This window comes from Lonchura striata, chromosome 23 (genome assembly GCF_046129695.1).
Source record: "Lonchura striata isolate bLonStr1 chromosome 23, bLonStr1.mat, whole genome shotgun sequence".
Taxonomy (NCBI): Eukaryota; Metazoa; Chordata; class Aves; order Passeriformes; family Estrildidae; genus Lonchura; species Lonchura striata.
Genome location: NC_134625.1, coordinates 9,537,521 through 9,564,765, shown reverse-complemented (window position 1 = coordinate 9,564,765; position 27,245 = coordinate 9,537,521). Strand labels below are relative to the sequence as shown.

General features: G+C 50.3%; 4 protein-coding genes across 4 annotated transcripts; 1 reads left to right on the top strand and 3 right to left on the bottom strand.

The window, feature by feature from the left end:
* Positions 1 to 3,975: 3,975 nt before the first annotated feature.
* Positions 3,976 to 7,994, bottom strand: TEX12 (testis expressed 12). Its single transcript, XM_031506846.2, has 5 exons — positions 7,984 to 7,994; positions 5,295 to 5,394; positions 4,640 to 4,745; positions 4,491 to 4,542; positions 3,976 to 4,217 (listed from the first exon to the last, which is right to left on the bottom strand). Exons 1-5 carry the CDS (start codon positions 7,992 to 7,994, stop codon positions 4,073 to 4,075), a joined length of 414 nt encoding a protein of 137 aa, XP_031362706.2. The 3' UTR covers positions 3,976 to 4,072.
* Positions 7,995 to 10,757: 2,763 nt separating this feature from the next.
* On the top strand, positions 10,758 to 14,926 carry IL18 (interleukin 18). Its single transcript, XM_021530110.3, has 6 exons — positions 10,758 to 10,857; positions 11,740 to 11,813; positions 12,429 to 12,437; positions 12,875 to 13,012; positions 13,719 to 13,864; positions 13,990 to 14,926. Exons 2-6 carry the CDS (start codon positions 11,747 to 11,749, stop codon positions 14,203 to 14,205), a joined length of 576 nt encoding a protein of 191 aa, XP_021385785.1. The 5' UTR covers positions 10,758 to 10,857; positions 11,740 to 11,746; the 3' UTR covers positions 14,206 to 14,926.
* Positions 14,927 to 15,398: 472 nt separating this feature from the next.
* On the bottom strand, positions 15,399 to 19,891 carry SDHD (succinate dehydrogenase complex subunit D). Its single transcript, XM_077788068.1, has 4 exons — positions 19,845 to 19,891; positions 18,565 to 18,669; positions 17,239 to 17,383; positions 15,399 to 16,030 (listed from the first exon to the last, which is right to left on the bottom strand). The coding sequence occupies exons 1-4, from the start codon at positions 19,882 to 19,884 to the stop codon at positions 15,865 to 15,867; spliced, it is 456 nt and encodes a 151-aa protein (XP_077644194.1). The 5' UTR covers positions 19,885 to 19,891; the 3' UTR covers positions 15,399 to 15,864.
* A 1,426-nt stretch (positions 19,892 to 21,317) lies between these two features.
* On the bottom strand, positions 21,318 to 26,617 carry NKAPD1 (NKAP domain containing 1). Its single transcript, XM_021530109.2, has 5 exons — positions 26,474 to 26,617; positions 24,818 to 24,918; positions 23,494 to 23,649; positions 22,962 to 23,015; positions 21,318 to 22,561 (listed from the first exon to the last, which is right to left on the bottom strand). Exons 1-5 carry the CDS (start codon positions 26,540 to 26,542, stop codon positions 22,036 to 22,038), a joined length of 906 nt encoding a protein of 301 aa, XP_021385784.1. The 5' UTR covers positions 26,543 to 26,617; the 3' UTR covers positions 21,318 to 22,035.
* Positions 26,618 to 27,245: the final 628 nt, after the last annotated feature.

Genomic DNA, 27,245 nt, shown 5'->3' with positions numbered 1-27,245 from the left:
GGGATGCCCGGAGCGAGCTGCCAGCGCTTGGCATTTGGGATGACACACTGGGTCCATGTCCTTCAGCAGCTCTTAAAGGCTGCGCTGTGCCTGGAGGAGCTGGGCAGCAGGCACAGCGCCCCGGGGACCCTGTTCCACAGCCAGACTAAATCCCATCCGAAACCTGCTGAGAATTAAGCTGATTTCCTCTGTCCTTCCTGCACTTCTAGAACTCCTCTCTTATTATTCCCTCCCTTGAGTTGTGCTTTCTCTCAACAAACCCAACTGCTTCAGCCTTTTTCCACAGATCATCTTTTCTCAGCTCTTTATTAGTTCTGGTTTCTGGGAATCTTGATTTCCACTCAAATCCTCTATGTTCTTGAGATTATGATGAATTTTTAGTGTTTATTATTGATACATTTGTGACTTCTAGTTTGTTGCTCTTAAAAAAATAATTATAGCCTTTAAAGTCCTTTTTATAAATCATTTGGGATAATGTGGAATAAGCAAAGCTGGAAGCAGATCACTATACAGTACAACATAGGCTGATCTATGAGGGGGAAAAAGTGTAGTCATTGATTTATAAACTCATTTGTTTGCCACTACTTACTGATTGCTCTTATTTTCTTTTAAACTCATTTGTTTGCCCTTACTTATCGATTGCTCTTATTTTCTTTTAAACTCATTTGTTTGCCCCTACTTACTGATTACTCTTATTTTCTAACATCATCATGCACAATGGTGTCAATGATCTTAAACCAAGCTGTACCCACTGGTAATTTTTCCATATTAAGACAGCTCTTCTCATAAATGAATTTTAAAAATGCATTGTTATCTAAGTAATAGTTAAGAAATTTCCTCCAGACTCTCTCCAAGATGGGATTTAGGCTGACTGAGCTATGGATCTTCGCCCTCCTTTTTTTCCTGGCTCTTCCCCTGTTGATGCCAAATGCTCACTCTGTTCTGTTCCAGTGCCACCTTTGAAGACAATTCAAAGGTCAAACATTTCACCATTAGAAAAACTGAATTTTGAATAGTTCTGGACAGAATGTCCTGAGCCTAAAGCACCTCTGGTCCCTACTAATTTGGTCTTTTTCTATTCTGACCCACATTTATGCTAAAAGGCAGTTTTATTTTAACTAAACAATCAAGATTAGTCTTTTCTCAGGAAAGAATTCTCATCACTGATTATCTGAACTCTCTCCATTATCTGTTATTTCCCATTTTTAGCTTTTAGATAATAGAAGAGCAATGAGAGGAACTGAGTTTTTCATCACTTACACTTTCCAGCCTGTGAAGAAATTCACAGCAAGCTCAGAAATGCAAAGGCTCGGTGTCAAGATCCCCTTGATGCCAAGAAGGTCGGAACTTTGTCTAAAATGTTTCCAGATTAAAAAAAAAAAAATCCATTTATATTCTGTTACTGATCTGTCATCTTAGACGTTCTTGTTAATTTATAGGCTGGAGCTTAAACAAGGAGGGGAGAAGCTTAAAAGAAAACGTAGTTACCAGCTGAGCTTTGCTGATCAGATTTAGCAGCTTGAAAGCCAATTAATTTTCTGTCCAAACCTCCGGCAGTCAAACTGGAAAGAAGATAGGGATGGGATGGGTGCCAGGTGGGCTTCACCAGGAGCTCACGCCTCAGGGAGAGCAGGAAGGAGAGAGATCTGGAAGATTCAGCTCAGAAGAGAAATGTTCTTTTGTTTCTCCCAATAAACCCTGAAATCCATAAGAAAGGCGATCAGCAGCATGGTTTGCAGGGTGGATGAGTTGTAGTCAAATAGGAAAGTGATAAATTTTTATTTTTTAATGGTTTAGAAGGAAAATGGTGTGTAATAAGTGTGTCCATATATTAAGATACTGAAGAGCTCTGTATTTCTGACCAGCACAATAATTATGGAAAGTTCCCTTTAAACAGGGAGAGATGAATGTATGATTGATTTCCATTTTCATTTTCAATTCCCATTTCCAATGTAGGTAGTATTTCCATTAGTGAAATACTATTTAACTTTGCAAGAGGAGAAGCTGACTTATTTTCAATGGATGTTTTAATCTTTCTGAAGTTACCATTTCAAGCCTAAACTCTAAAAAATAGATATTTAATTTATTTTACTTGGTTTATTTAAATATATATCCTCACCTATATTTGTGCAGCAAAACCAGAAGCTTTGTTGCTATTAGTAATTTAAAAAATTTAATCATTATAATCACACTGTTCATAAGCTCACCTAGGTTACTGTGGCCGTACTCACTGACTTTACACCTCAAATTCTAAATTCCTCTTATTATCCCAGAGATCCCACTTTATTAAAGGTTATTAATTGGAATGACAACCAATTCTATAAGAAATCAATCTAAAAAAACAAGAGTCATCATTCTGAACATATATTTTGGATTGAACTGCACTAAGCAGACCGTCATTGTTTTAAAAAGTGGAGTTTTACTCATTTTTGTTGGGTTTTATGAAGTTTTTAAATAGAGCAAACTGCTGCAACAGGAACACTTGATTTCCCTGTGGGAAAAACCCTATCAAATTATTGTATCCCAAAATCTAAGCTCTGATGCTTAATAACAGTTAGATACACTGGCAACATAAAGTAAGTGGAGATAATCCAAATCCAGATGCTCTAAAAGGGCTGCACCATTTCCCCAAGCACAAACAGCTAAAATGCAGTAACAGGCAGATGCTCCCCAGTAATTAGATTTGTGTCACTTTTCTTTATAAATAAATATCTGTGGGTGAATGTCTGGGTTGAGGCCCTTGGCAGACATCATTGTGAAACTCCGGGTTGTGTCATCACTACAGATGAGCGAGGATTTTAGAAACACTCAGCACGATATTTTAGAAAATGTCACTTCCTAAATCTCTTCTTCTCCCACATTTCTCTGTATAAACAGAGAAGCGTGAGAGTATCAGGGGAAAAAATAGGAGAGTGCTAAATATGATGGCAGAGCAGTGGTGAGACTTTGGAAAGCCTTTAGATGCTAAAGATGCAGATAGGCACCTTATGGGATTTTCCAAAATTCCTAAGCGTGTAAGGCGCTTACACCATGCTTAGGCACTCTGAAAATCCCGCTAAGGACATATCTGCATCTTTAGGGATCTAAATCTCACCCTGCATGTCCAGTTCCTCTCGTTCTTGGCTTTAAATCGTGTCACTGTGACACGTAGCACATTTGGCTTCGAGCTCAGGAAAGGGGGAAAGGAGGCTGGATTAGGTTTGAGAGGATTTAAAGATGAAACCATTGCACACTACTGGGGTAGAGATGGAAATGTCTCTTGTTCCAGCATTTCTCTTTATTATAAGCCCCACACTTTGTACAAGTGATCCTTTGTACATTCCATGCTTCATCTTTTTTTTAATTTTTTTTTAACAGAATAAAACAACAAGAAAGAAAAAGGGCTCAGTGTTCTCAGAAAAACTGAGTGTCAGCAATCAACGCTCATGTGGCCAAATAACAAAATAACATTGTAATTCTAGATCATATTAATATTATCTATTTACTAATTGGCATCAACAGCAAAGCTTTGAGTATGTTTTATATCAACATAGCCTTGAAATGTAACACATATTACCAGTATTATAATGCATTTGAAATGAAGACTTTATACTTTCTCAAAGTTCTTTATAGAACTCACTTATTTCTAAGCTTTTCTTTTCAGCCTGTTTACATTCTGAGGCAAAATGGAAATAACATTGCAAGTATATTCTACTAAGATTTTAGCACAAAAACATTTTTTTTAAGTAGAAAGGGAAAAAAGAAACATAACCAGAAATTGGTTAACATGAAATAATCTGAGGTGATTTTTACATTTAAATAATAAATTTCTATATTTCATATAAATGGTTTTTTTGCTATGTTTAATGGGTCTTAAGCCCTTGAGTCACAGAATCTAAAATAGATATTCAGAATTGTTTTTATCAACTACTACTGCACTATGTACTTAAACACTAAGTAACTGCTTAACTCGTTGGAAATTTCCTGAACCAACAGAAATATTTATACAAGAAACAGACATCACCACACTCATCACAGTTTGTTTTCATACACAAACACAACTTCGGCTCTGCATTTCTGTAACAAACTCCATTTAGCTTTGCAGACTATTGGCAATGACAGCGAATCTCTGTTTCAGCTTCTCTCTTTTCTGCTTTAAGTGATTTTCTATGGCCCTGGCTTCTTTTAAGATCTCATCAAGTTCCTGGACATAAGAAGAATCCAATGCTATTCTTGCACTAAAGTGAAGAAATCTGTAGTTAAAATCAATGCTAATGCCATTAAGTTTCTCACTACTTTTATGTTTTTCTTAAAAATGGGTTGTCTATCAATACCCAGTTTCTGACCAAATTAATCCTCTCTTGTAATAAAAACTCTGCTGTAATAAAACCATTTTTCTTCCAAGGTCTGTTTGTCAGTTTTCAGTGTTCATTTCCCTAAACTGCAGCCACCCATCCATCTTATCTAGAGCGTTTTAAAATTGCTGTGCAAATAGCATAAAGTTAACTTGCCTTATAGTGTCAGCATATTTTGATAACAAGTTATTCATTTCTTTGCTGATCTCTGTTAAGAGAGAAAAAGATAATTTTATTTAAATATTTGGATTAATCTCAACATGAAATTACCTCATTCTGTGCTTCCAGTATATTTACTACATCACCATTTAAAACTTTTTCCAGTGATTCAATCTTGAGAAGGGACTGTGAATCCTCAGGAGGAGCCAAATCTGTTTTGTCAGACAGCTGAGAATTTTCTGAAGCTTCACTCTAACAACAGAGCACATTAGGAAAAATACAGTTCTAGGATTTAAAACAAGCTTTGCACAGAGTTTGGCTGAGAGAAAGAAGAGGTTTAAAAAGACCTTGAGGGTGTTTTTGGAGAAAATGTGAGTGGGTTCACAGTTTTGTGAGTGTCTTGAGGAGTGGGTGGAAGTACCAGATTGAGACCTCTGTATATACACATTTATTTATATATACGCACATATTTATATCTATATACACACATATTTATATATGTGATATTTATATATATGATACACTATATAGTAATATCTGTAGTATATATATCTCAGTAAAAGCTGGTGCACTTCAGGAGCTCACTCTCAAGAAGTTCTACATAAGTATGTCCCAGTGCTTACCCAGTTTTATTTGGCTTAAAATCCTTGGAGAAACCACAGTTTTACCCACACAAAAAAAGTAATTTTTGTTCCCCTAAACCTCCCAAAAGTGCCGTGGATCTCTGTTCCTTCAATGCAGAGGACATGGGATGGGGGGGGGGGGGGGGGGTGTTGTCCTCCCTCACACAGCACCGCTCACCTCCACATTTTTGCTTTTATTTATATTTTTATCTCCTTTTTGCGATTTGCTCGCCATGGCTGGCACACGAGAAGCACGAGGTGTTTGCTGAGTCGTCACACTGGGGGAGATGTTTAAATAAAAACCTGTAAAACGTGCCGCTGGTTGCTCTGCAAGGGCGCTCCTCTCACGGGAGAGGCGGCGCCTCAGGGGGCTGGGGGATGGCGGGGCCGCCTAAACTCGATACCCGAGGGGATCGATCCCTTTCTGATCCCTAAACTCGATATGCGAGGGGATTTCTCCCTTTCTGATCCCTAAATTCGATACCCGAGGGGATCGATCCCTTTGTGATCCCTAAATTCGATACCCGAAGGGATCGATCCCTTTGTGATCCCTAAATTCGATACGCGAGGGGATCGATCCCTTTGTGATCCCTAAATTCGATACGCGAGGGGATCGATCCCTTTGTGATCCCTAAATTCGATACCCGAGGGGATCGATCCTTTTGTGATCCCTAAATTCGATACCCGAGGGGTTTGGTCCCTTTGTGATCCCTAAATTCAATACCCGAGGGGATTGATCCCTTCCTGATTCCTTAATTTGATACCCGAGGGGATCGATCCCTTTGTGATCCCTGAATTCGATATGCGAGGGGATTTCTCCCTTTGGGATCCCTAAATTCGATATGCAAGGGGATTTCTCCCTTTGTGATCCCTAAATTCGATACCCGAGGGAATTGATCCCTTTCTGATCCCCTCACAGCCTGAGGGCTCCGAGGCGCCCAGGACACCCCGGCCCTGCAGCTTCCCCTCAGGCGGGCGGGCAATGGCCGTGAGGGACGTGAGGGGATGAGGGGCTGCGACTGTGGGGACAGCGGAAAGGGACAAGGGACGAGAAACAAGGGATGGGACACAAAGGACACAAGGGACACAAGGGACAGGACACAAGGGACATAAGGGCCACAAGGGACGGGACACAAGGGACACAAAGGACACAAGGGACACAAGGGACAGGACACAAGGGACATAAGGGCCACAAGGGATGGGACACAAGGGACACAAAGGACACAAGGGACACAAGGAACAGGACACAAGGGACACAAGGGACACAAGGGACACAAGGGACAGGACACAAGGGACACAAGGAACACAAGGGACAGGACACAAGGGACACAAGGGACAGGACACAAGGGATACAAGGGCCACAAGGGATGGGACACAAGGGACATAAGGGACACAATGGATGGGCCACAAGGGATGGCACTCAAGGGATGGGACACAAAGGACACGACACAAGGGACACAAGGGATGGGACACGAAGGACACAAGGGACAGGACACAAGGGATACAAGGGCCACAAGGGATAGGACACAAGGGACATAAGGGACACAATGGATGGGCCACAAGGGATGGGACACAAGGGATGGGACACAAGGGACAGGACACAGGGGACAGTGGCTCCCCTCAGGGCTGGCAGCACCCCCGGTGCCACCCTCCCTTGGTGACAGTGCCAGCCGCAGCCTGAGGTGCCCCCTCAGGGCCTGGGGAGCAGCTCCGGCCCGGGCTGTTCTGAAGTTTCAAACAGTTCCTCAAAAGCTTTCCCCCTTCCAAGAGAAATCCGTGGGATGATTTTCTTGGAATGTGCAATGGATGTGCCTCAAAAAACCAGCCAGAGAGGAGTGCAATCTGAGCGGGCGATTGAATAACAAGGCTAAAATGAGTAACAGCACAAAAATTAATAACAGCATGGAAATTATTAACAGCACTAAAATGAGCAAAAACACTAAAACGCATAAAAACACTAAAATGAGTAACACTAAATTGTGTAACACTAAATTGAGTAACACCGCCACAACACTCGGCTGCAAAGACTGTATCTTCTCTCTCTTTCATGGAGAATAAAACTGTATATTTCCTGAGGCTGTTTTTCACTGCTCTAGGTGAATCATGTCCTTGTTCATTACAGTGAAATAAATTATTGCAAGATCAGAATTTATGATAATATTAATTTGTATTATGTAATTGTGCTGACAAGCAATCAATTATTAGTTAACTACTAACTCCTAACTTCATCAAGGCCTACTCATTTATTATTATTATTTTAATTAACTCTAGTAAGGCTTATTTCTAACTAAAATCTTAGCTCCTCTAAAATCTCCAAATTCCTTAAAGTTTACCTTTCAATATAATGATAGAATATAAAATAGGTTCAGCTCGAAAGCTGTGTCGGAGTCAGATTTGGGTCTGTAGCCCTGATTCCCAGAGCTCTCAATAAAACACCTGCAGATAATCATATCCTGTGATTCTGTGTGTTCCTGAACGCTGACACCCTAACCTCTGAGCAGCGACAGAAAGAGCAAATCCAGGCACGGAGATGTAACAAACTGGGGTGACTTTGTGATGCTCGTATCCCCATTCGTCTGTTTAGCCCAGAAACAAATCCTGCACCTTCAGGGCTGGTTCTGAGAGCCAAGGGGGGAAGAAGAAGCAGGCAGTTTGTTGTTAGAAACTGCACTCACTCCCCCACGTTCCTGCTCCTGGACTGTGCTGTCTGCGGACAGACGAGGGTGAGACAGAGCTCTCCTTTGCTTTTGGTTAGTTCTTAGTTAGCTGAGGCAGAAAAGTTCTGCAGAGTGTGGTTTTTCTTATTCCTTAGAACTATTTAAACCTGCTCTGGACTGAAAACCCAGAAGAGCACTGGTAGCTCTCACCTATAGCCCATCAGGCTGAGTCTGGGCTGTGGCATTTCCAGCACTGATAAGAGACCAAGTAACCAAGCTACAGCCCACAAAGGGGACTTTTCTCAGCTTGTTGTCTCTTCAGAGCAGCAAAAAGTCTTATTGTTTAATATTGTTCATTTTTCCTGCTAGTGAATGCTTTGCCTGTAAGTTAAATAAACACTTTTCTCCAAAGAAATCTTTCCCCCAAACCAATTAAGAAAGGCCACTTAAATTTGCTTTCTAGAGAAAACCCCTTTAGAGGTTTTCTCCCAAATTTGCCCTAAACCAAGACATTGGGAAACAACTCATTCCCAAGCTCGCTGCCCTGGTTTTTAGGGCCTGTCCCATCCCTGCAGTTCCAACCTTTCTCCCCAAAGGCAGAGTGGGATGTGGGATGCTGGATGTGGGATACTGGATGTGGGATGTGGGGTGCGGGGTGCGGGATGAGGGATGTGGGATGTGGGATGAGGGATGTGGGATGTGGGATGAGGGATGCAGGGTGCGGGATGAGGGATGCTGGATGAGGGATGAGGGATGAGGGATGCAGGGTGCGGGATGCATGGTGCAGGATGTGGGATGTGGGAATGCAGGATGAGGGATGCTGGATGAGGGATGAGGGATGTGGGTGGGATGAGGGATGAGGGATGAGGGATGCTGGATGAGGGATGCATGGTGCGGGATGTGGGATGCTGGATGAGGGATGTGGGTGAGCGATGTGGGATGAGCGATGCGGGATGAGGGATGCGGGGTGCGGGGTGCGGGATGCGGGGCGTTATCCCACCCCAGGAGCCGAACCCGTCCCATGCAGCCGCTCCTGCTCTCAGGGCTGGCACGGGAGGTTCCTCCGCCCATGCCAGCACCCCTGGGCGCTGCTGCCACCAGCAGCGGAGGAGCGGCAGCGCGGTGATTCCGTGCCATTCCCACAGGGAGCCGGCAGGGAAAGCACGGGTGGCACGGGTGGCACATGCCCCGGTGCTGCGGGAGCGGCAGGGCGAGCCGGGGGCAGCAGCAGCGTGACACCGAGCGCCACAAAGCCACCCTCGTAACCCCACATTTGCATAGGGCGCTGGCTCCTGCAGCGAGGAGGGGAAATGCTGCGCGACAAATGCGGACGTAGGCGCAGAGCTTGGGAAAACGTCGCGATTTCGGCTATAAAGCCCCTCCCGGCAGCGCTGCGGCAGCGCCGGCTTCCCTCCGGCCGGGGCATCCCCGGCGGCGGCGGGCACTGACCCGGGGTGGCCTCGGCACGGCTCCGATCCTCCGCAGCGGCGCCTGCCCCGGCTCCCATCGCCCGGCTGCAGCTCCGGAAGAGCCAGAGAGGAGTCCTGGGAGCCAGAGAGGAGTCCTGGGAGCCAGAGAGGAGTCCTGGAAGCCAGAAAGGAGTCCTGGAAGCCAGAGAGGAGTCCTGAGTAGCCACAGAGGAGTCCTGGGAGCCAGGGAGGAGTCCTGAGTAGCCAGAGAGGAGTCCTGGGAGCCAGAGAGGAGTCCTGAGTAGCCACAGAGGAGTCCTGGGAGCCAGAGAGGAGTCCTGGGAGCCAGAGAGGAGTCCTGGAAGCCAGAGAGGAGTCCTGGGAGCCAGAGAGGAGTCCTGGGAGCCACAGAGGAGTCCCGAGAGCCAGAGAGGAGTCCTGAGTAGCCAGAAAGGAGTCCTGAGTAGCCAGAAAGGAGTCCTGGAAGCCAGAGAGGAGTCCTGAGTAGCCAGAAAGGAGTCCTGAGTAGCCAGAGAGGAGTCCTGAGTAGCCAGAGAGGAGTCCTGAGTAGCCAGAGAGGAGTCCTGGGAGCCACAGAGGAGTCCTGAGTAGCCAGAGAGGAGTCCTGGGAGCCAGAGAGGAGTCCTGAGTAGCCAGAGAGGAGTCCTGGGAGCCAGAGAGGAGTCCTGAGTAGCCAGAAAGGAGTCCTGAGTAGCCAGAAAGGAGTCCTGAGTAGCCACAGAGGAGTCCTGAGTAGCCAGAAAGGAGTCCTGGAAGCCAGAGAGGAGTCCTGGAAGCCACAGAGGAGTCCTGAGTAGCCAGAGAGGAGTCCTGCGTAGCCAGAGAGGAGTCCTGAGTAGCCAGAAAGGAGTCCTGGGAGCCAGAGAGGAGTCCTGAGTAGCCAGAAAGGACCCCCGAAGATCTGCAAAGGAGTCCATAAGGAGCCAGGAAGGACCACCGAAAGCCACTTCTTCTCCTGCCCGTGCACCCTGCGCTCCTCCCCACTCCCATCGCCCGTCTGCAGCTCCCGAGGAGCCAGAAAGGATTCCCGAGGAGCCAGAGGGACCACCGAGAGCCAGAAAGGACCACCGAGAGCCAGAAAGGAGTCCCGAGGAGCCAGAGGGACCACCGAGAGCCAGAAAGGACCACCGAGAGCCAGAAAGGACCACCAAGAGCCAGAAAGGAGTCCCGAGGAGCCAGAGGGACCACCGAGGAGCCAGAGGGACCACCGAGAGCCAGAAAGGAGTCCCAAGGAGCCAGAGGGACCACCGAGAGCCAGAAAGGACCACCGAGATCCAAAAAGGAGTCCCGAGGAGCCAGAGGGACCACCGAGAGCCAGAAAGGACCACCAAGAGCCAGAAAGGACCACCGAGAGCCAGAAAGGACCACCGAGAGCCAGAAAGGATTCCCGAGGAGCCAGAGGGACCACCGAGAGCCAGAAAGGACCACCGAGATCCAAAAAGGAGTCCCGAGGAGCCAGAGGGACCACCGAGAGCCAGAAAGGACCACCAAGAGCCAGAAAGGACCACCGAGAGACAGAAAGGACCACCGAGAGCCAGAAAGGATTCCCGAGGAGCCAGAGGGACCACCGAGAGCCAGAAAGGACCACCGAGATCCAAAAAGGAGTCCCGAGAGCCGTCTCTGCTCCCGCCCTGCCTTCCTGCGGCTTCTCTGGGTGAGTCATTCCAAACTCAGTCAGGAACTCCTCCAAGCTTCTGCCGCCATTCCTTTCAAACGGCAAAAGGTCTAAAAATGGTCCTCGGTAAAAGGTTTGAATAACCATCTTTTACTCAAGGTTGGGCTTGATGATCCTGGAAGTCTTTTCCAACTTACTTGAGTCTATGATGAGGGAAGAAGCACATTTTGTGTGTCATTTTGTGTTACCCATTAAACCAAGGGACACTTTTTCCTTTAGTCGTCTGTCAAAAGTTCTGCCTCTGCTTGCCCCCGGGTTTTAGAATAACCGAGGACTGTGAGGTTAATGTGCTAAGAATGAGAAATGCACGGTTGGGTGTTGTGGTATCTGGTTTCCACGGTGTGCATGTGCGTATTTGCAAACAAAGATGCTGCTGGGAGCCTGCTGTCTCTTCTGCACAGCTACAACTAGATAAAAAACATGAAATGCCAAGAGAAAAAAATCACTCTAAAATACAGTCCTCAAAGAGCTTTGCTAGAGGGACAAAGAAAACCACGGCAATTCCCATCTCTGGGTGTGTGCGTTTACTGATGTTTATATTGCTCACTTTTTGTATAAAAGGTCATTTTCAACTGGTGGAACAGCTTTGGACTGAGCTGGGTATTTTCATTGCACAATCAAATCCCCGTGCAAGAGCCACCTCTCCCCATTGTTCACCTGGCTTTAAGACATTTATTATCTTGTGTGCAAAGGATGCCTTTTCTAGGGACAGAGTGGGTTCTAACTTTTGGGTATTTTGGAAGCTCATGCTTTTCTAGGGGGAACCTGGTAAGATCAGTTTGTGCAGACTTAGTTTTTATCCCTTTATGGGGTAAGAAGCATCCAGCTTAACTCTGATTCCTCTCCCTGTGCTGTGAGCAGGGTGAAGATGAGTGCTGAAGAGATTCTGGTGTGTGCAGTAGAACTTGGAAAAAATTTCTGCCTCTATTTTGACGGTAATTAGTGCACTTAGTAACCTTATCTGCTTGAATAGTGATTTAACACAATTCCTTTGTCAGTCTGATTTCACCTAACTTCCCTTTAAGCTTCAGTTTGTGTGTTGTTAGCCAGGTAGCTGAGTCAGGGGAACACTTGTTGCTTACACAAAAAACTCTGGGAAAGGACACTCAGAAGCATTGGAATACTGGGGCTGGACTTGGAGTGAGTGAGGAATTTCCAATATTGTGGAAAAAAGTCAGTTAGAAAACAGTTTATTCTTTAAAAGCAATTTGTAATGAGTTCTTGTCCTTTTGCTGACTTAAAGGCATGGATAAAACCAAAAATTTGCATGCAATTATTCCTCAATTTTAGGCTTAGAGTGACCTTTTCACCCTTAAAAAGTGTTTTGCATACCTCTGCTTTGGTGGTGACTCCAGTTCCCAAATGACTGTGTTTTCCTTTGTTTTGCTCAGAGATAAATCCTGTGTGTAGTGACAGCAGCTCAGCCTGGGTGGCACTGGGCTCTGGGAACATGTAGGTGGCTGCCTGGGCACAAAGTGACTTCTTTTGTGGGGGCAGAGTTTAACGTTGTTTTTCTTCCCTTTTTTTTTCACTGCTCACTTGGAACCAAGACGACGATGGTAAGCTGAGAACTCATTTTTTATGATTTTGTTATTCATTTCACACTGAGGCTGGCTGCAAAAAAAAAAAAAAAAAAAAAAAAATAGCTACAGCTCACTGCTACTTGTAATGCTGATGTTGCTTTAAATCCTCTTAAGACACAGGGTGGTGGCTTCCCTGACAGCACCTTTCAATGCACTAATTGTTGGGCAAAGAGAACTGACTCTTCTGAATTCTCATTAACAAACACAGCAGCTTTTCTTGCTTATATAAATAAATTTCAGATTCTGGGAAATCTGCTTCAAGCAAAGGTGTGAAAGATGATGTGGTTGATGTCATTCTAAAAATTCCTTTTACATGACATCCGTAATGCCAGGATTAAGCTGGCAGCAAACTGGCAAAGCCCTGAGGAGACAGCAGCTGAAAGAAGCAGAATTTTGCTTTATTCTCCCTGCAGAGCTGGAATGTGATGCTCTGTGCAAGGAAAGGACTCTGCACCGGGTGCTGAGGAACGTGAACAGCCAACTGCTCGTGGTGCGCCCCGACCTGAACGTGGCTGCCTTTGAGGATGTGACAGACCAGGAGATGCAATCTGGTAATTTCCAAAGAGAAACCACCACTGCTGCTTCATCCTGGAGGTGGCTTTGTGCTTTGCAATCATCCGCTCAATGATGGCATTGAGAAGAATGATTTAAAACTTCATTTGCAAGAGGAAAACTTAGCTGAGAGTGAAATTGTGTGTGTTGGGCATTGGTGAGGGGTGAGATTTCTGAGTCACACCAAAGCCTGCAGGATGTCACATGCAGAAAAAGGGCTAAGATTTTTGCTTGGCTTGATCACAAAATTCTTAATCCCCCCTTTTTCTCATGCTGGGTTACAAAAAAATAATTTTAAAATTCAAACAATGTATTGGCACCGAAAGATCTTACTTTCTTCTAATAATATTAGCTATAAACTTACAGTTTTGGCTTTGACTTTTTGGGGTGCTTCAGCAATTTATTTATTTCTTTCTGGATCACCTATCTGCAGCCATGCTCTGATTTGCAGATAGCCACTTCCACACGCCAGTCTGAGTTCCTGCATGCACACAGAAGGGACTGACCCCTCCCCACACTGCCTGGTGACCTCAGCTGCTTTGCTGCACCCTGGTTGCATAAAACAAAAAACATAAAAGTTCAAATCCTGGGAAAAATACCCTGGTGAGACAGCCAGGCTTGCCAGGGGAGTGGTAAACCATCACTGAATTCAGTTGCTGCAGCTCCCTTGGAGCAGGTTATCAATAATAATCCATTTATTTCCAGGCAAAGGGATGCATTTCAGCATTCACTGCTACAAAACCACCACACCCTTGGCAGGGCTGCCCGTGGCCTTCAGTGTCCAAGTGGAAGACAAAAGTTATTACATGTGTTGTGAGAGGGAGTGTGGAGAAATGATCGTGAGGTTCAAGGTAAGGATCTGCTTCCCTCTCCTCATCAGTACAAATCCAACAGGCAGAACTGAAAACTCAGAGCTGGAATAAAACTGGTCAGGGCTTGTGCTGGGACTAACCTGCTCCCCTTTTTCCTTCCTCAGGAAGGAGAAGTTCCCAAAGAAATTCCTGGTGAAAGCAACATCATTTTTTTCAAAAAGACATTTACATCTTGCTCCTCCAAAGCATTTAAGTTTGAATACTCAATGGAAAAAGGAATGTTCCTGGCCTTTGAGGAAGAAGGCTGCCTGAGAAAATTAATCCTAAAGAAACTGTCAAAAGATGAAGTGGATGAAACCATGAAGATGAGTTTATGTTAAGTTCAGTCAGAATGAAAATCACAACCTATGATGGAACAATTCAACAGTTTTAAAATACAGCTTGGTTTTTTTTATAGAAAAAACTTTAGTCTGTCTTTATCCAAAACAAGTCAGTTTTATGTTTTAACTACTGCCAGTACTTATATAAAAAAAAATAAATGCAAGTTCTTGGCAGAAGGCCAAGCATGTTTTCCAGTCAGACAGAAGAGAATGACACACTGAAGAAACAAGAATGTGCATGTCAATACTGTCCTGTAGATTTTAATCCCTAAAATCTTTAATGCCTGTTGACCCAAAAGCTTTTGAATTAGGTCTGGATTTTTACATTGACAAACCTCTCAGATAATGAGTTTCCCACCCAGGCAGCTTGAAGAGCACATCCAGCTGCATCCTGTGTGAGGAAACCTCAGACACTTTCCAGGAGAGACCCTCAGCTTGCCCAGAGGGACTCACCCATGACCCACCAGCTCCATGTCCTCCTCCTGGACAAAATAACACACACCACAAAAATGTTGGCAACTAAACCACACCACAGCTCCATTCTGACCACAACACCAACAAAAATTGGCCAGCTACCTGCTTTTGCTAATAAAATTTCCAATCCACATTAAAAACAAACAAACAAAAAAAATTCAGGAAGTCTTGTAGAAGCCAAACAGTGACTTGGTCATTCTGTTCGTTGCGGAATCACTGATGGTAACACGAATTCTCTTCCTCATAGTGTCACAGAAGTACCATGAGAATGTGCAAAGAGCTTTCCACTCCCTAGCAATGTGAAAGTCAGACAGGATGAAGCTGAAAGTTAAAAACCACAATCTCAGTTCCCCCCTAAAAAATCCCTAACAGAACATTCCCTCAGCCTCCTCTTCGCTGTCTTTGCAGTCACACAGGGCAACACAGACCAGAGTTTTCAGAAAGTAAACCTCAAAAAAGTGTTGCAGATGAATAGAAAAACCTTGAAAGCTGAATGTTCCTAAAGTCAATATGCAAAAGTATTTTATTCTACACCAATCCTTGTTGTATTTTCTAAGAGACATTAATTATCCTTGTATTAAGTCAAGTCTAAGTCACTGCTAAGTATTAATTCATACAAATATTTTGTTTTATGAAGTAAAGAAAAGCAGATCTAGCTACAGAGAAAGCATTTTAGGCAACCCAAAAGCAGTAAAAATAGTTCAGAAGCACACACAGAATTTCTGGAAATTCTTTATTGCATGGATTAAGAAAAAAAGTATTCCCTTTTCTACATCAATTCCCAGGGTCCAAAGAGTTACAGGGTCTGCCTCACACACTGATGTCAGAAGAAGCAGTTCACTTTTCCACAAGCCAAGCTTGTTTTACAGAACAGGAAATCACCCCAGTTAGAAAAACACTCATTAAAGCTGGTATTACAAGGAGAGTTCCCTTTAGCTATGCAAGCCTGATGCAATTCATTCACCCCAATTTACAGTGCAGCTCGAATCCACTCACTCCCACTGGACATTCTCCAGTTAAATCTGTATTTAAACCTGTTTTTTCTCTGTATATTCTAAACTAGCTCTGAGCCCCCTGCAGGCTCACTGGGACCCCTGGCTGGCTCTTTGTGGTGCAGGACGTTGCTCAGAAGCTGATGAAGCAGAGGCAGCAGAGGACAATGGTGTGTGCCAGGGCTGGGGCTCCTCAGAGGCTCCAGAGCATGGCCACAGCCTTGCAGATGCCCACGTCGTGGTAGTTGAAGTGGCAGAGGCCAGCGAAGGTCAGGGCAGAGAGGATGTACAGCCCCGTGTTGGCCACTTTAATGGGGACATCTCCGTGCACATAATCAGTAATGACCTGGCCCAGACCCCTGAACAAGAGAGAAAAGCTCAAATCAGCAAAGTTCACTCACTGAAATCCATCCTCTTTACGTCCCCGTTCTGCCACTCGCTTCTTCCCCCCTGCTGCCAGCAGCCTTTCCTGAAGAATGCTCAGTTCCCACCCAGAAAGAGGAAGAACCTATTTCAAAAACAAAACAAAACATTCCGCAGATCCCACTGAAAAGACACAGATTGGCTCAGAGTTTTCTTGAGAAAAAAAGTGCTGACCACGGCTCTCCAAACAGAATCCTTGGAATCTGCCTTCTTATCTGAATTCCAAGGACTGGAAAAGAGGAAAACCAAGGAAATATCTGGGACGAGCCATTGTCACAAAGGCACAGAAGACTCCTGGCTATGCATTCAGATTAGAAGAGTGGCAACCAAAGAAATTGGAACATTTTCAGTTTTTTCCACATCTGAAGTGAACTCCTGTCCAGATTTGAACTATCCAGCAACAGGAGACACAGGATGCTTGTTTTGGGAAAAAGCTCCCAGAGCAAGGGAAGTGCAAGAATCCCTGGCACAGATTCCTAAGGGCAAAACTGAGATTTAAGAAAACCTGGCACCCCCAAAGTACCATGAAAATCTGCTTTATCCTTGTAACAAGGAAGTCCCAAAACAGAATCACCTCAGGAAGGTGGATGCTGCCAGCCTGGCCAGCCATGTAGATCCACTCCTAATTAGCTCTGTCCCTGATCTAATTAAGGATCACAGCAGAACTACACTGAGGAAACATCCAGCCAGGAATAAAGGAAATAATCATCCAGGTATCCTTAGTGGAATATTTGCTGTGAGCTCTTTATTATGCAGAACCTCATCACCACTGAGATGTACAAACCAGTGCATGGAGCTTTAGAGGCAGAATATTTTTGTATTATCCTTATACAGCTCTGTCCTCTTTCTGTTCCCTCTGTTCACACAACTCTGGTTCTTCCATGGGCTAAAAACATTCAGGTTTTGACACCTCCAGGGGCAAGCAAGTGCTCTTAAGGTTAAGATACTACAGAGATTTTATGGATTCTTTTTCTGACTGAGAGAACAGCGTGAGAAAGGAAGAACAAAGTACGACCGCTCCAAGGTCACGACTGCCACTGAATGGGGCGAGCAAAGACTTTTTCCAGGTGATTTACACTAGGCCAGGATGAAGTTTGGAGGCACCAAACCTTCTCTGCTGTGAGTGGAGCCCTGCTGTGCTTACCAGTGGCCGTGCAGGGTGAGGGCTGCAGCCAGGGAATAGTCCACGGCGGGTCCGGGGTACAGGTAGGCTGCGGGGAGCAGCCCCAGCAGCAGCACGCTGACCGCTCGCTCCCCTGTCCAGTGCAAAGACGCAGCCTTGGAAGTGCCTGCAAGGAGAAACATCCTCAGGGAAAAGCCCCTCTGCCAAGGGATGAAGGGATGGCTTTGAAATCTGGAGAGTCTGCAAGACAAAACCCTGCATGAGCAATACCCGGAAACACAACGGGAGCATCAGCCCAGGGAAACCATCAAGAAGTGACTCTGTGAAATTATCAATGCAACACCCCCAAAGTGCTCAACTAACACACAGATATCAATCCACCTAAACCAAACTGCAAGTGTTTTCCTTTGTTTTAGCACGGAGAAAAGAAATTCAGAAAGTGACAAGATAAGGAAAGCAAAGGATCTGAAGTTTGGACTTGGGCAAAGTGCAAACTGAAGTGCTATTAACCCTGCTGCTGAAGGTGAGGGCACACACACTCCTCACAGCCTGAGGCATCACAACTGCACCATTATTTATCACAAATAACATCTCTGCACAGTTACTGACCTATCTAACAAAGCTCAGCATTTCACAACTTTTCCCTTAAATCAACAGGCATTTAGGATTATCCATTGCTGGTAACACCCATAACTGTACATCACCCAACAAGACACCAAGAAAACCACTGCACCATGCGCAAATCTCTTCTGTTCTCTGTTACAGCTGACGCTTAAAATCTCCTAGAATGGCCAAAAAAATTATAGACTCAGTCTGATTTGGGATGGGAAAGACCTTAAAGCTCATCTTGTTTTTAGATCCCTGTATGGCCTTCAGGAATCACCTCCATCACCTCTGTTCCTTATCCCTGCACCGCTGTTGGTCCCTTGGAGGACAGAGCCAAAATCTGGTCCTTTACAACCTACTGTGGACAGAATCACCGAGAGTACAGAGCCAAAATCTGGTCCTTTACAGCCCACTGTGGACAGAATCACGGTCCTTTACAGCCCACTGTGGACAGAATCACCGAGAGTACAGAGCCAAAATCTGGTCCTTTACAGCCCACTGTGGACAGAATCACCGAGAGTACAGAGCCAAAATCTGGTCCTTTACAGCCCACTGTGGACAGAATCACGGCGCGTTCAGAAGCTGGAACAGACCTTAAGCATCACCTCATCCCAACGCCTGCCACGGGCAGGATGCCCGGCGCTGGACCCGGGTGCTCAGCAGCTCCTGGTCCCGGGAAAGCAAGATCGCACACAGAAACACAGACGGACAGACGGACAGACAGACACACACGGGCCGTACCGTGTCCCTGGCGGGGCAGGCCGTGGCTGTCGCGGGCCGGAGCGCAGCGGGCGGCGGCGGCACCGAGCGCGGCGGGGCGGCGGAGCAGGGCCGAGCCCAGGAGAGCTGCGGGGACAGCGGGGGAGCGGCGTGAGAACCCCGCACCCGCCGGGACCCCGGAGCCACCGGGATCCCGCAACATCCAGAACCCCGCACCCTCCGGAACCCCGGAGCCACCGGGATCCCGCAACCTCCGGGGTCCCGGAGCCACCGGGAACCCCGCAACATCCACAACCCCGCACCCTCCGGAACCCCGCAGACACCGGGATCCTGCAACCTCCGGGGTCCTGGATCCACCGGGAACCCCGCAACATCCACAACCCCGCACCCTCTGGAACCCCGCAACCTCCGGGATCCCGCAACATCCAGAACCCCGCACTCTCTGGAACCCCGGAGACACCGGGAACCCCGCAACATCCAGAACCCCGCACCCTCCGGAACCCCGGAGACACCGAGATCCTGCAACCTCCGGGGTCCCGGAGCCACCGGGAACCCCGCAACACCCAGAACCCCGCACCCTCTGGAACCCCGCAACCTCCGGGATCCCGCAACATCCAGAACCCCGCACCCTCCGGAACCCCGCAGACACCGGGATCCTGCAACCTCCGGGGTCCTGGATCCACCGGGAACACCGCAACATCCACAACCCCGCACCCTCTGGAACCCCGCAACCTCCGGGATCCCGCAACATCCAGAACCCCGCACCCTTTGGAACCCCGCAACCTCCGGGATCCTGCAACCTCCGGGGTCCCGGAACCACCGGGATCCCGCAACATCCAGAACCCCGCACCCTCCGGAACCCCGCAGACACCGGGATCCTGCAACCTCCGGGGTCCTGGATCCACCGGGAACCCCGCAACATCCACAACCCCGCACCCTCCGGAACCCCGGAGACACCGGGATCCCGCAACCTCCAGAACCCCGCACCATCCTGGGTCCCGCATCCCCAGAACCCCGCACCCTCCAGAACCCCGCAGCATCCTGGGTCCCGAATTCTCCGAGGGTCCCGCACCATCCTGGGTCCCGCACCCTCCGGAACCCCGCATCCCCAGAACCCCGCACCCTCCGGAACCCCGCAGCATCCTGGGTCCCGAACCCTCGAGGATCCCGCAGCATCCTGGGTCCCGCACCCTCCGGAACCCCGCACCCTCCGAGCATCCCGCACCCCCCGGTCCCGCACCCTCCGAGCATCCCGCACCCCCCGGTCCCGCACCCCCCGGTCCCGGCCCCGCCTGACGGACCCAGGCCGGCCCCGCGGGGCCGCAGCAGCGCCAGCGCCATGTCCGCTCCAAGGGCACCGCGCCCGGACACGGAAACGCCGAGCGCCGCCCGAGCCGCGCCGCCGAGCCGCGCCGCCGCTTCCGCCTCCGGGGCGGCCGCGATCCGCCCGGGACAGCCGGGAGCAGCCGGGAACAGCCCGGGACAGCGCCGGGACAACAGGGAACAGCCCGGGACAGCGCCGGGACAACAGGGAACAGCCGGGAACAGCCCCGGGATCTGCCCGGGACAACAGGGAACAGCCGGGAACAGCCCCGGGACAGCGCCGGGACAGCAGGGAACAGCCGGGAACAGCCCGGGACAACAGGGAACAGCCGGGAACAGCCCCGGGACAGCGCCGGGACAGCAGGGAACAGCCGGGAACAGCCCGGGACAACAGGGAACAGCCGGGAACAGCCCCGGGACAACAGGGAACAGCCGGAAACAGCCCCGGGACAACAGGGAACAGCCGGGAACAGCCCCGGGACAGCGCCGGGACAGCAGGGAACAGCCGGGAACAGCCCGGGACAGCGCCGGGAACAGCCGGGAACAGACCCGGGACAGCCGGGAACAGCCGGGAACAGACCCGGGATCCGCCCGGGACAACAGGGAACAGCCCGGGACAGCGCCGGGACAGCCGGGAACAGCCCGGGACAGCCGGGAACAGCCCGGGACAGCGCCGGGACAACAGGGAACAGCCGGGAACAGCCCCGGGACAGCCGGGAACAGCCCGGAACAGCCCGGGACAGCCCGGGACAGCCGGGAACAGCCCCGGGACAGCCGGGAACAGCCGGGAACAGCCCCGGGATCCGCCCGGGACAACAGGGAACAGCCCGGGACAAGGGGAACAGCCCGGGACAGGCCGGGAACAGCCCGGGACAACGGGGAACAGCCTGGGACAGTGCCGAGACAGCGCCGGGAACAGCCCGGGACAGCGGAGGATGGGGACAGCGGAGGATGGGGTTTCGGGACGGAATCCTCCCCTGGCACAGCTGCCCCGAGGAGCTGTTGTGGCTGTTCCATCCCTGGAAGCGCCCAAGCCTCGGGAAAGGTGTGGTGCTGACGGAACTGGAGTATCTTTAAATTCCCCTCCAGCCCAAACCACTCTGTAATTGTATAATTCCGTCTTAAACCCTGCAGCAGAGCCAGGTGCAGCTCAGCTGTGTGTTCACCACTGAAACACCTTTGTACACACCATAAACATGAACATCCCATTTTTCTTTCCATTTGAAGGGAAAAAAGGAACAGCAATTATGGCTTGGAGTATTTGGGGCCGTTTTGTGCTTGTCCAAGACACAACAATCACTCCACACATTTCCCCAGTGCCCTGATTTCATCTCCTGCAAATGTGCAGAAACAAACAGCACAGGGACAACACAGGCACCACCCAGACTCCCAGGCCTGTTCTCTGTCCCTGGGCTTTGCTCCAGAACAATGACAAAAGCATCAAACACATCTGGATTTATTTCTTTTATTAAAAGGCTTGGCTGTTTGCTGCAGGGAGAAGGGCCTGGTACCAGTTTCCCCAGTAACACGCTGGGCAGAGCAGAGAAGGACACAACACCCACCAAGGCCTCTCTGTCAGCACAAATGGTTTCAGCATCCCCACAGAGAAGGAAGGAAGGAAGGAAGGAAGGAAGGGAGACACAGTGGCCAGCCCTCAGCAGGTTTGGGCCAGGAGTTTAAACCAAGCAAATGAACTGGTGGCTTTTTTCACCATTAGAGAAGTCACTGCCCCTTCAGCTGGAATGGGAATATTCCCTCAGCTGCCCTCCATGTCCAGCTGACCCTGTGCATGCCCCCACAGCTCTGCTTTTGGTGGAGGACGGGAAGACAAAACTACCCTGGGGTTACAGTGACATTTCCTCTATTACAGCTTGATTTATCAGCCTGTCCTCTCTCCTACTGGCTATTGTTTTGCTGAGCCAGAAGAGCAATCTGTTCAAACATAATTTAAGAAAAAAAACAACCTGCTCACAGCCAAGCTGGCAGGACAAGCCCACCTGTGGGCCGGGTGGGTGCTGCCCTGCAGTGCTGCCTGGCGAGCCCGAGGCTGCCCGGGCTCGCTGCTCCCTGCGGGCTGGCAGCGTGTGTGTAAACCAGTGTTGGAGCAGTGCTGAGTGACCAAGAGCTGCCTCTGTGCTCCCCTCCCGCTCTGAGCTGCACCCAGACCCCTCAGTCCTCATCAGAGCTGTCCTCAGATTTCTCATCCCCCGCCACCTTCCAGTTCTTCCTCTTGCTCCTCTTCTCCGGCACCTCACTCGGCCTCTCGGGCGCGGAGTTGTGGCGCTTCTTTCTCTTCCTCGGGGGCCGTTTCTCCTTTTTCCCCTCGGGTTCAGTGTCCTCAGAGCTGCTGGTGCTGGAGCTGCTTGCATGGCAAAAGTCACTCTCCTGCCCAGAAGAAGAGGTAGGTTCCTTGGCAGGCACTTTCCTGGGCTTTTTCTTGCGCTTGTGTTTTCCTTTCCGGGTGCTTGGAGTCTCCTCTCCTGAGCCCTCGCTCTCCCCCCGGGAGGAATCTGTGGAAGTTCTCTCCTGCTCCTTTTTCTTTTTCTTCCTCTTTTTGTGTGAGCGCTTTTTTTGCTTCTTCTTGTGGGATTTCTTGGTTTTTTTCCTTTTGTGGGACTCACGGGCTGTTTGCTTCCCCAGGTGGGATCTCTTCTTCCCATTGACAGCATTTTGCTCATCTCCTTCCTGCTGATCACTGGAAATAGAACAGGAGGAGGTGAACTGAAAGCCACTGAGTGATGAAACTCATTCATATCCAATCTGTAAGCCTGAAAAATACTGGTGATTCTGCTCAGTGTAGCTTAAAAATAATTAATTCTGTCTTAAAATCTTGGTTTTCCACTCTCCAGGATACTCCAACAATTTATTTACCTCCCAGACTCATAGGTTTTGATAACTCCAGCTAAACCTATCTTAATTAATACAAAAGATTCTCCTAAGACTCACACCACATGAATGGATTTGAGTTTTTTAACAGTAAGGCTTTGCATTCAAGGTTGATCTCCATTCAAAATTTAAAACTCAGTTTGAAAAATTCCCTGCAGAGCTTGTCAGAAGGCAGATTCTGGATCCATCAGTAAGAGTGTCTGCCTTACCTGTCTGTGTCAAATTCTTCAGGGTACAACTCTTTATATCCACTGTGCCCCCACCTGTAAGAAAGCAGAACCATCCGTTAAAAACAGACAACGTGTTTGAGGACAAAAATGCAATTCTGAAAAGGCAGAGCCACAGAATGAATCTGTGTTTAGACAGGAAGGAAATAGGACTGATTTGGCTGGTCTATTTAAATACACCTTATGTTCTCAAACTACAACTCTGATTTCTTTAAATCCAACTCTGGACTTGTGTTTCTTGAGATTTTTTTTTTAAGCTTATTGGGTAGAGTAATAAATATTAAGCTTAGGGTTGGGCTTTTGGTGCTTAGTGTAGTTTAGAAACTCCACAGATGAGCTCAAATTGGTTATTCTGTGACATGGCAGAAGATTGTATGTGCTATTCATTCTCAAAATGGGCTGAAGCTCTGTTTCATCACAGCACACACCAAACAGAAATGTATTATTTTTTGGTACAGGGCTCCAAAAAGATGTTTTAATTATAACCACAGACACACAGAATTCCCTCACAGACCTGTCTGGCATGTTGGCTTCACATTCATACAGCTTTTTATTCCAGGATCTGGCCCTGAGCAGATCATCTTCCACCAGATCAAGGAGCTGTGGGTTCCTGGATTTCCAGTCCGCCCTGTGCCCCTCCTCGTCGAAGCCATCGCTGCGCATGCGGCTGCTGCGGAGAGGGAGCAGCTGCTTCAGGTGGGGAACAGTGAGGAACAGCCCCTCCAGGTGAGGAACAGCTCCTTCAGGTGAGGAACAGCCCCTCCAGGTGAGGAACAGCCCCTCCAGGTGGGGAACAGCCCCTTCAGGTGAGGAACAGCCCCTTCAGGTGAGGAACAGCTCCTTCAGGTGAGGAACAGCTCCTTCAGGGGGGGAACAGCTCCTTCAGGTGAGGAACAGCTCCTCCAGGTGGGGAACAGCCCCTTCAGGTGGGGAACAGCCCCTTCAGGTGAGGAACAGCCCCTTCAGCTGAGGAACAGCCCCTCCAGGTGAGGAACAGCCCCTTCAGCTGAGGAACAGCCCCTCCAGGTGGGGAACAGCTCCTTCAGGTGAGGAACAGCTCCTTCAGGTGAGGAACAGAAAAGGAACAGCCCCTTCAGGTGAGGAACAGCTCCTTCAGGTGAGGAACAGCTCCTCCAGGTGGGGAACAGCCCCTTCAGGTGAGGAACAGCTCCTTCAGGTGAGGAACAGCTCCTTCAGGTGAGGAACAGCCCCTCCAGGTGAGGAACAGGCCCTCCAGGTGGGGAACAGCCCCTTCAGGTGGGGAACAGCCCCTTCAGGTGAGGAACAGCCCCTTCAGGTGGGGAACAGCCCCTTCAGGTGAGGAACAGCCCCTTCAGGTGAGGAACAGCTCCTTCAGGGGGGGAACAGCTCCTTCAGGTGAGGAACAGCCCCTTCAGGTGAGGAACAGTCCCTCCAGGTGGGGAACAGCCCCTTCAGGTGAGGAACAGCTCCTTCAGGTGAGGAACAGCCCCTCCAGGTGAGGAACAGCCCCTTCAAGTGAGGAACAGCCCCTCCAGGTGGGGAACAGCCCCTTCAGGTGAGGAACAGCCCCTCCAGGTGGGGAACAGCCCCTTCAGGTGAGGAACAGCCCCTCCAGGTGGGGAACAGCCCCTCCAGGTGGGGAACAGCTCCTCCAGGTGAGGAACAGGAAAGGAACAGCCCCTCCAGGTGGGGAACAGCCCCTCCAGGTGGGGAACACCTCGCAGTCACCCCTCATTCACCTGGGACCTCCAGCACGTCACATCTCACACGAATGGTCAGCCCAAAGCAGAGGCTTGACCTCTTCCCAGGGAGTCCCTCAGGAGATAATAAATGAATGTTTCTGTGGTGTATCTCACCTGGAGGTGTCTGACAGCATTCTGCTCTGCCTTTTCCAGTAAGTCTCTTCTGTCTGCTTCTCCCACTCTCTTATTTTCCACATTTCTGTCTCTTCCTGAAGCTGGAAGTCACAGAAAGGGAAATGAGTTTGACATCAGGGAAAATTCACACAGCACCAACCTCAACACTCCTGGTAAGGAAACTCACAGCCACCTTTCCCCAAACAAAGGATTATTTACACAAATCTGTATCCAACAGAGAACATCTTGGTGGTGGTTAGACCTGCTGAATTATGATTCATTAAACAGTTTGCTAAACTTAATGGAGTTGCTTAATCTTGCACAAAAATCCTGTCTGCGCACACAACGTTCCAATTGTTTTGTGCAATTAAAAGCACAACAAATAAAACAAAATCTATTAAAGATTTGCTACTTTTCAAGTAACTACAAAATATTAGCAGGGTGAGAAAGGCAGTGAAACCAAAACTCGGGGGAAACCGGAACAGCGTTAAACCAAAAGTGACCCTGAGCATGTGGCCGATTTACCAAACTCCTTTAGTTTGTGCCCAACACTCCCGCTCTGCCCTGCAGGATCAGCGGGACCGGGATCACCGGGTGGCAGCACCGGGATGTCCGTGCACACCGGGGTGTCCCCGTACACCGGGATGTCCGTGCACACCGGGATGTCTGTGCACACCGGGATGTCCGTGCACACCGGGGTGTCCGTGCACACCGGGATGTCCCCGCAGCCCGGGATGTCCCCGCAGCCCGGGATGTCCGTGCACACCGGGGTGTCCGTGCACACCGGGATGTCCGTGCACACCGGGATTTCCCCGTACACCGTGATGTCCCCGCAGCCCGGGATGTCCCCGCACACCGGGATGTCCCCGCACACCGGGATGTCCCTGCACACCGGGATGTCCCCGCACACCGGGATGTCCGTGCACACCGGGATGTCCCCGTACACCGGGATGTCCCGCACTCTCCGGTGTCCCCGCACACCGGGATGTCCGTGCACACCGGGATGTCCCCGTACACCGGGATGTCCGTGCACACCGGGATGTCCCCACACACCGGGATGTCCCCGCACATCGGGATGTCCCCACACACCGGGATGTCCCCGCAGCCCGGGATGTCCCCGCAGCCCGGGATGTCCCCGTACACCGGGATGTCCCCGTACACCGGGATGTCCCCGCACACCGGGATGTCTGTGCACACCGGGATGTCCCCGTACACCGGGATGTCCCCGCACACCGGGATGTCTGTGCACACCGGGATGTCCCCGTACACCGGGATGTCCCCGCACACCGGGATGTCCCCGTACACCGGGATGTCCCCGTACACCGGGATGTCCGTGCACACCGGGGTGTCCATGCACACCGGGATGTCCCCGCACACCGGGATGTCCGTGCACACCGGGATGTCCCCGCACACCGGGATGTCCCCGCACACCGGAAGGTCCCGCACTCTCCGGTGTCCCCGCAGCCCGGGATGTCCCCGCACACCGGGATGTCCCCGCACACCGGGAGGTCCCGCACTCTCCGGTGTCCCCGCACACCGGGATGTCCCCGCACACCGTGATGTCCCCGCACACCGGGAGGTCCCGCACTCTCCGGTGTCCCCGCAGCCCCGCCGGGCCCCGCAGGCCCCGCTCGGCGCGGGCGGCCCGGGCCTCACCTTGTTGTGCGCTCCGGTGTGGCGGATGACGTTGCGGAGCAGCACCTTCCCCACGGGCACGCGGGACATGCTGCGGCCGCTGCCGGTGCCGCTGTTGGCCGCTGCCGGGGCCGCTGTTCGCCGCTGCCGGGGCGGCCGGGCCGGGCCGGGCCGGGCGGGGACGCGGAAACGCGGCGGGGCCGCGCGCGCCGCTTCCGGCGCCGTCTCCGGGCAACGGCGCCGCCAGGGCCGGGCGGGCCGCGGGCTCCGGGCGGCCCAGCCGACCCGGGACCGACCGGGACTATCCCGAACTGACCCGGGATCGACCCGGGACTATGCGGGACCGACCCGGGACCGACCCGGGACCGCCCCGGGACTGCCCCGAACCGACCCGGGACCGACCCGGGACTATCCGGGACCGACCCGGGACTGCCCCGGGACTGCCCCGAACTGACCCGGGATCGACCCGGGACTATGCGGGACCGACCCGGGACCGCCCCGGGACTGCCCCGAACCGACCCGGGACCGCCCCGAACCGCCCCGGGACCGACCGGGACTGCCCCGGGACTGCCCCGGGACTGCCCCGAACCGACCCGGGACCGACCGGGACTATCCCGAACCGACCCGGGACCGCCCCGGGACCGACCCGGACTATCCCGAACCGACCCGGGACCGCCCCGAACCGACCCGGGACCGCCCTGAACCGACCCGGGACCGACCCGGGACTGCCCCGGGACTACCCCGAACCGACCCGGGACCGCCCCGAACTGACCCGGGACCGACCCGGGACTGC

What these genes read in the sequence shown, in the direction of transcription:
- IL18 (XM_021530110.3), top strand. Translation starts at nt 11,747, where the DNA reads ATGAGTGCTGAAGAGATTCTGGTGTGTGCAGTAGAACTTGGAAAAAAT. An exon ending in AGACCAGGAGATGCAATCTG is followed by an intron (nt 13,013 to 13,718) that starts GTAATTTCCAAA and finishes ATTTATTTCCAG; the next exon opens with GCAAAGGGATGCATTTCAGC. An exon ending in AAATGATCGTGAGGTTCAAG is followed by an intron (nt 13,865 to 13,989) that starts GTAAGGATCTGC and finishes TTCCTTCCTCAG; the next exon opens with GAAGGAGAAGTTCCCAAAGA.
- NKAPD1 (XM_021530109.2), bottom strand. Translation starts at nt 26,542, where the DNA reads ATGTCCCGCGTGCCCGTGGGGAAGGTGCTGCTCCGCAACGTCATCCGC. An exon ending in ACACCGGAGCGCACAACAAG is followed by an intron (nt 24,919 to 26,473) that starts GTGAGGCCCGGG and finishes TGTGACTTCCAG; the next exon opens with CTTCAGGAAGAGACAGAAAT. An exon ending in ATGCTGTCAGACACCTCCAG is followed by an intron (nt 23,650 to 24,817) that starts GTGAGATACACC and finishes CCCTCTCCGCAG; the next exon opens with CAGCCGCATGCGCAGCGATG.
- TEX12 (XM_031506846.2), bottom strand. An exon ending in ACTGGAAAAAGTTTTAAATG is followed by an intron (nt 4,543 to 4,639) that starts GTGATGTAGTAA and finishes CTCTCTTAACAG; the next exon opens with AGATCAGCAAAGAAATGAAT. An exon ending in AAATATGCTGACACTATAAG is followed by an intron (nt 4,218 to 4,490) that starts GCAAGTTAACTT and finishes TCTTCACTTTAG; the next exon opens with TGCAAGAATAGCATTGGATT.
- SDHD (XM_077788068.1), bottom strand. Translation starts at nt 19,884, where the DNA reads ATGGCGCTGGCGCTGCTGCGGCCCCGCGGGGCCGGCCTGG. An exon ending in CCTGCCCCGCCAGGGACACG is followed by an intron (nt 17,384 to 18,564) that starts GTACGGCCCGTG and finishes TTCTCCTTGCAG; the next exon opens with GCACTTCCAAGGCTGCGTCT. An exon ending in CTCACCCTGCACGGCCACTG is followed by an intron (nt 16,031 to 17,238) that starts GTAAGCACAGCA and finishes TCTCTTGTTCAG; the next exon opens with GGGTCTGGGCCAGGTCATTA.